Here is a 7,055-nt window from a genome sequence, read left to right on the forward strand (position 1 = left end):
ACCGCACCGCTCCTCCTGAATCTGAAATTCGACTTCCCGATGGACCCTCCACTCCAGAACCCCTGAATAGACCTTAGACCCTCAGCAGACAAGTTGCCCATCCCTGATCTAGATCTTGGCTTATTTTGATGAAATTTTCACAGACATGTTCCGATGACACTTGGGAACCTTTTCAAATGCATAAGCCAACGACTTTTTGTTTTATTAACATTTATTGTTAGGTTTGAAACTCCCGAGCGTTTTCCGTAGAATTTTCCTCAAGATCATCCCTTTTTGGGTTTGCCTGCTTTGGTTCTTGACATGAAGAATCTTGGGACCTGAAGATCGCGTGTTGGTTAGACTCTTCCTTGTCTTCAACTGCAAAGAAATTGAAGCCAGAGTATTGCTTAGCAACCTGAAATTTGTCAGATATTTTTGTCATAAGTCAATGCACAGAAAAGTCTCAAGATGCCACGTCCTTATATATATGAGACAGACAGGCACATTGTGAAGTAAAAATTTGATAACTTGCCATACAAAAAAAAAATCTATCCATCAGATTTTTATGCTTGATAGTCAGATGATGCAAATTGCCAATTGAGTGGCAACATGTCGGCACCCGATGATAACTCACCATTAACCGCAAACTAAAGTTCTTCATCTTCTATATCTTCTGCTTTTGCCCTCCCTGTTGGAAGAAAAGTAAACACACTCATATCTTATTGCTTTGTATTCCGTCATTTAGTTTTTTCAACCTCTTAAATTGTTCTGTTTCATTCCATCGTTTCCCAATAAGAAACGTGGGTCCTACCGAAAGCGTCCATTAAAGAGGTGGGCACAGAAGCAGCAGGAAGATGACGTAGGTTCTCATGATTTCTTCTTCTCAACACAGGATAATGTGAGCTCACTAATATGTCATTGATTTGAACCTGAGATTATAACATGCTGGGTGCATATCTCAACCATCTGCCCCGACAACTTCAAGGTGGAATTCATCGTCATTGTTTATCTCCAACTTGCATGCCATCCGAAAATGCAAGAATAAATTTTTCCTTTTATTTTATTCTGAGGAGAATTATGACTTGGTTATCATAAAAAATAGCTCCAAATTTATTTTTTATCTTCGAAAAAATGTTATACTTGTTTTTGACAAAATGTGACATGATTGTCAATTTAAAAAAAATGAATTTATTCTTAAAAAATGTGGCACATCAAATTTGGTAGGCATGTGTCTCATGAGTAGTTACAAAAAAACAATTCTGACAAACCAAATGATGCCAAATTATGAAGGATGCCTGAAAGTCCATACATTGGTAGCCTGCTATTTTGCTCTGAAGCAGCCATTTTCGTCATTTTTAGATGTGCAGTATTTCAAAGACAGTATTAAAGATTTTGTGCCATTGCTACCATTTCAGAACAACAACGATTTGATAGACGTGATGCAATATGTCGGCACGACGGCACCCAACGATGACTCACCGTTAGCGCCAACCAAAAGTTCTTCCTCTTCTTCTTCTTCACCTTCCTTTTCTTTTTCTTTTTCTTTTTCTTTTTCTTCTTCTTCTTCTTCTTCTTCTTCTCCTTTTTCTTCTTCTTCTTCTTCTTTTTCTCCTTTTTCTTCTTCTTCTTCTTCTTCTTCTTCTTCTTCGTCTTCCTCTTCTTCTTTTCCTTCTTTTTCCTCTTCTTCTTCTTCTTCTTCTTCTTCTTCTTCTTCTTCTTCTTCTCCTCCTTTTTCTTCTTCTTCTTCTTCTTTTTCTCCTTTTTCTTCTTCTTCTTCTTCTTCTTCTTCTTCTTCTTCTTCGTCTTCCTCTTCTTCTTCTTCTTCTTTTCCTTCTTTTTCCTCTTCTTCTTCTTCTTCTTCTTCTTCTTCTTCTTCTTCTTCTTCTTCTTCTTCTTCTTCTTCTTCTTCTTCTTCTTTGTCTTTTTCTTCTTTTCCTTCTAAATCTTCACCTAAGTCTTCTCTGTTCTCTCCCCCTGTTGGAAGGAAAGTCAACATTCATGTCTCATCGTTTTGTATTCATACATTGAGCCTCCCAAATTCTGCATGCCCCCCATTTCTTTCCATGGTGTCCCGATAAAAAATGGGCAGCATACCGTCAGCACCCATGGAACGGGCGGGCACGGCCGCCAGCGCCAGCAGCAGGAACACGACGTGGGCTCTCATGATTTCTTCTTTTCAATGGAGGACAATGTGAGCTGACCGATACTGCCACTGGCTTGAGACAGTTATAATATCACAATGGGTGCGTGTTTGAAACATCTCAACTATCTGCCCTGGCAACTTTAAGGTGGAATTTATCCTTGTTGTTTATTTTCCACTTGAACACCATCCTGACACATGACAAAAAAATGTGACTTTGTTGTCATAAAAAAAAAAAACATTTTAAAATGTTATTTTTGTTTTTAGAGGTTGTTTTTTTTTTTTGTCATGGTTTTGGTTAGATTTTGGTTGTCATGTTTCTCCTTATGTTCCATTGTCCGTCTCATCAAGTTTTATCATGTCTACCTACCTGTGCTGGTCATTCCGGCACCGTGTGTCATCCAGTCAGCTTCCTCAGCCACATATGTCATGTCCAGCTGTATCTCTGTGTCTCGTTAGTATGTGTATTAGTTCCCTGGTAATTATTCTTGCATACATTGTGCTTTGTTTGCCTTCTCGTTTCTGTTAATTAAATTAAATTACTTTTTTGAGCACCCCTGCCTCGCTTCCCTGGTCCCAAGGTCAAGTTTTTTAGTTAATTGGGCAATTATAGTGTTTGCGTGCAAGTGTGTTAATGCATGCGCCGAAGTCCAAAGCGGCTGTCCGTACACCCCATAAATCAGTTCCCCGCAGTGGACCGCATCGCCACGACAACATGCTCCATTGCTGTGGCAACCGAGCGCTCACTCGTGTGGCCTCTATTTTTGCACGTTGTCACGGGAGACGCACGGCTGTCTTGACACCAGCAAGCGCCTCTGCACGTTGGAGTTCACAGAGTGCACCAAATACTTTCTACCTCAAAATTTGGCACACATGACTGACTACTTGAAGTTGGGTGGATTTTTATTCCAACTTTATTTTTATTTTTTTAATTATGTAAAGAAAATAGTATTAAATTGTTGAATACATTCAAATTGGAAACATCATCAAACCCCAAAATTTAATCTAAAATTATGACTTTATTCTTGAAAATATTTTTATTTTACTCTTGGAATGAAATATAACTTATTTTTTGAAATAATGCTGTTTTATTCTTTGATTATTGTCTCAAAAATGACTTCATGCCTGATAAATAATATTTTGCTCTTGAAAAGATTAGGCATTACTCTCACAAAAAAATAAGTTAATTCTTTAAAAAAAACAACAACAACAATATTGCTGGAAAAACTGTGACTATTCCAAATACAACTTTATTCTTAAATCTATTCTAAAATATGACTTCAATCAATCAATAAAATGCAACTGGTCTTGAAAACGGTGACTTTGCAATGCAATTCTTGAAAAAAGTTATTCTAAAAAATATTAATTCTTGAATTGATTTATTTAAAAAAAACTGAATGATTCTAGAAAATATTTTACATTACTTTTATGGGGGGGAGAACTTTATTCTTGAGGGGAAAACATTGAAAAACTGTGACTGTATTGTAAAAAAAAAAAAAACATTATTCTCAGAAAATGCATTCTTAAATAATTAACTTCAACCTTTAAAAATATGATAAAAATGATTTTACTTAACTCTTGCCAAAATATGACTTCATGGCTTCATTTTTGAAAAAGTGTGACTAAAAAAAACCTTAATTCTCTAAAAATGTATTGTCAAAATTATGACTTCATTCTTGAAAAAAAATATGACTTGATTCTTGAAAATATTTTATCATGAAACATGCAAAAATGACCTCATTCTTGAAAACATTCAACTGTGATTTTATTCTTGAACAAATTTGAAATTCTCGGAAAAATTTATTCTCAAGACAAAAAAAAAAAACAGTTGTGAACGAAATATGAATTAATTGTTGAAAAGAATTCAACTTTATTCTTGCAAAAATCTGAATTTATTTCTCAAGATGCTACTTATGATGTATTTGTTTGCCTTTTGAGCCTTGTCCCCCCCCCCCCTCCAGATTGTTCCACTGGGGCAAACAACCACAGCATGGCGTCTTTGTTTACAACGTGTTGCTGGATGTTATCGAATGACATTTTCCTCTAAAAACATTGCGTGTTGTGAGAGGAACGCTTTCAGTTGCAGTGTTGTGTTTTACATTACACAACATGTTGTCATGTCAGGTATCATCTGGCCTGTGGAGTGTATCCCCCCCCCCCAAGCCGTTACGCTACCTCAGCCTGGCCCTGCCCCAAACCTCACAAGCACTGTGATGCATCATGCGGTACACACTCACATTATGTAAGAGTCAGTGTGAAGCTGTTCTAGTAGCATGACAGTGTGTGTGATCCTGAGTCTTAAGTACAAAGTGTTCTATTCTAAGACACCGATTCCCAACCGCTCTTATGTAAATTGTCCAATTTCGCTTAATTGGGCCGAGAAAGCTTGTATTTTGTTTAGAACTAATAATGTGTCTTTGTTCATCTATCTATGAAAGCGATCTATAGTGACAAGCACGCCATTCATATAATTGAATAGAGTAATAGCTTTATGTAGTAAATTTAGAGCAGTTCATAGTCAACATTTATTTAATAACATGCACAAAAACATTTTTGTTAAGTAAATTAAATACATCATCATGTAGCCTGCTACAAATTACTTTCATGATGACATCATCGAGGGCCAACGCATTGGCCCAGTGAGAAGGAATTTGTAGCGCTTAAAGTTGGGATACTATGTTGAAGTATTCTGAGGAGTTTTAATGACATAAAAGTAGTGCTTTGTCACCAATGAGTAGCTATCTATTGGCAATTATAAACCTTTTTCTGGGCTTCAATCACTCAAGGATTTTCAGTCTTCGCAGCTCGTTTCAGAACCTGCGCACACACACCTGACATGGCAACACATGAAGGCTGAAATCTGATTGGACAAAAATGCTGACATCAACATACACATAGTCGAAGCAGTGCAGCCAAGTGAAAAGCAACAAAATGAAATGAATCGACAGTTGGGAATAAATAAATGCAGCTTCATGGAACAAATGATTAGCTTGTAAAAGTAAATCAGTAGAAAAGAACACGCTTCAGTTCCCTTCATGTGCTTCCAGGTTATAAAATGATGACGAACGACGATGAGGAATTTTGGCTCGTGCCACATTCAAAGACCATCAAAGCCCCCAACAGTTCCCGCGGCGACCAGAAACAGCCTCTTCTTCCTGCTCCGTTGACAGACGGGCCCGATGACATCATGCTTTGCCCTTGCATCACTTGTGTACCTTGTCGCTATGACGACCGCAATGATGATGATGATGACCCAACCGCCTTTGGAATTTCACCTGACTGACTGGTTTGGTGTGTGTGTTGATGGGGTGGTGACAGTCCCCTCTAAAAGTATTTGAATTGCAAGGTCACTTCCTTTGTTTTTGTTTTGTTCTTTGGCGGATATCTGTTGCTCACTATACCAGTAGTTTCTTTTTTTTTTCCCCCGTCCCAGATTGTTGTCTTGTTTCTGCCCAATAGCTCTGATTTATTTTCCATATTTTCTCAGCTTCAAAACGGTTCGCTATTCTCTCTGCTCTTCCTGTTTGCTGAACAACAAATACAATTTTCACAGGTCAAACTCAAAGCCCAAATTTTTAAGCAACCAATCAAAAAGGCAACCTGTTAGTCACATTTTATTGATAACCCCCCCACCCCTCATACTAATATCTTGTTTTTTTTAAATTATTATTTTCAGGTTATCGTCGTGAAGCTGATCTACACTGGTGATGAAATAGCATCAGCATTTGTTAGCGTGCTCGGTGGTCGCTCGTTGATGACATCACACTTAAGAGTGGTTGAAGTGACATGACATTCACACACATACGTTGTATTTGTTGTATGTTTTGCCATTAAAAGGCGACCGGATGAGTCAAACATGGTAGCCGAGCACTAATTGATGAAACCCTTCCAGATGTTGCTGTCAATGACAGGAAAATTCCAACACACATACAAACACACACACACACACACACCAACACACGTAACTGACTTTGCAGCAGTTTTAATAGCGACATCTGTTTCACATTTGCTCTCATCATCTTTGCAGCATGTCGCTAATTACACAGAATACATTTTTCCATGCTTAACTTTATTTATTTATTTTGGGTAATAAAAAAAAAATAAAAATAGACGTACACTTATGTAATATGTGTACACACGCACACACGCACAATGTTAGATAATGCCATCATTGTAGACAGATAAAGCTAGCATTCAAAATATTCAAAGTCTTTGATTTGTGTTCAGATTAAGCCCAAAACAACCCTGAGGGACTCAGGAATCCTATTGTAAAGCTTATTTTTTTTGCTTTTTTTTTTTTAAATTTCAATACTACTAGAGTCTACTCAAACGAAGGTGATTAAATTGAAAACACTGCATTAAAATGAAATGTAATTGTATATATGTTTATACTATTTCACATTTTATCAAGTTTTGTTTAAAAATGGCATTATTACGAATTCATTTTTGTTCTTTTTTTTTCTAGGATTTTACCCTCATGAGAGAATGCAAAGGAAGAGAAATCATTTTGCGAGAAGGATAAAATAAATAAATGCACCACATAACAGTCTTAAATTCTGCTAGCTTAATGCTAACATATAATGGGGAAATGCCATAGACAGGCTAGCAAATAGACAGAAAGATGTTGTTGTTTTTTGTGTTTTTTTTAGTTTAATGTTACTATATAATGGGAAAGGTCATAAAAAGTTTTAGAAAGTTTTTTTTTTTTTTTTAAGCTCGTATAGTGGAGCAGCACATGTAAACGGATAACAATCAAAACAATGTTACTGTTTTTTGCTCGCTGTGTAGTTTCTGCACCACTGCAAACACTATAATAAACATTTTTACATTATTACCTCAGTGTCAGTCATAAGCACAAAATTTCAGATGCAACTCTTATTCTAGATATCACTGGCTTGTGCAGGTGTACCTCCTGACGCCTCCTGCATGACTATAA

General features: G+C 36.8%; 1 protein-coding gene across 1 annotated transcript; it reads right to left on the bottom strand.

Moving 5' to 3' along the window:
* Positions 1 to 193: 193 nt before the first annotated feature.
* LOC144001799 (uncharacterized) lies at positions 194 to 2,242 on the bottom strand. The gene is made up of 4 exons (XM_077496370.1): positions 2,074 to 2,242; positions 1,459 to 1,953; positions 614 to 667; positions 194 to 357 (listed from the first exon to the last, which is right to left on the bottom strand). Exons 1-3 carry the CDS (start codon positions 2,141 to 2,143, stop codon positions 627 to 629), a joined length of 606 nt encoding a protein of 201 aa, XP_077352496.1. The 5' UTR covers positions 2,144 to 2,242; the 3' UTR covers positions 194 to 357; positions 614 to 626.
* Between the last annotated feature and the right edge of the window lie 4,813 nt (positions 2,243 to 7,055).

The sequence above is a fragment of the Festucalex cinctus genome, chromosome 14 (assembly GCF_051991245.1).
Source record: "Festucalex cinctus isolate MCC-2025b chromosome 14, RoL_Fcin_1.0, whole genome shotgun sequence".
NCBI lineage: Eukaryota > Metazoa > Chordata > Actinopteri > Syngnathiformes > Syngnathidae > Festucalex > Festucalex cinctus.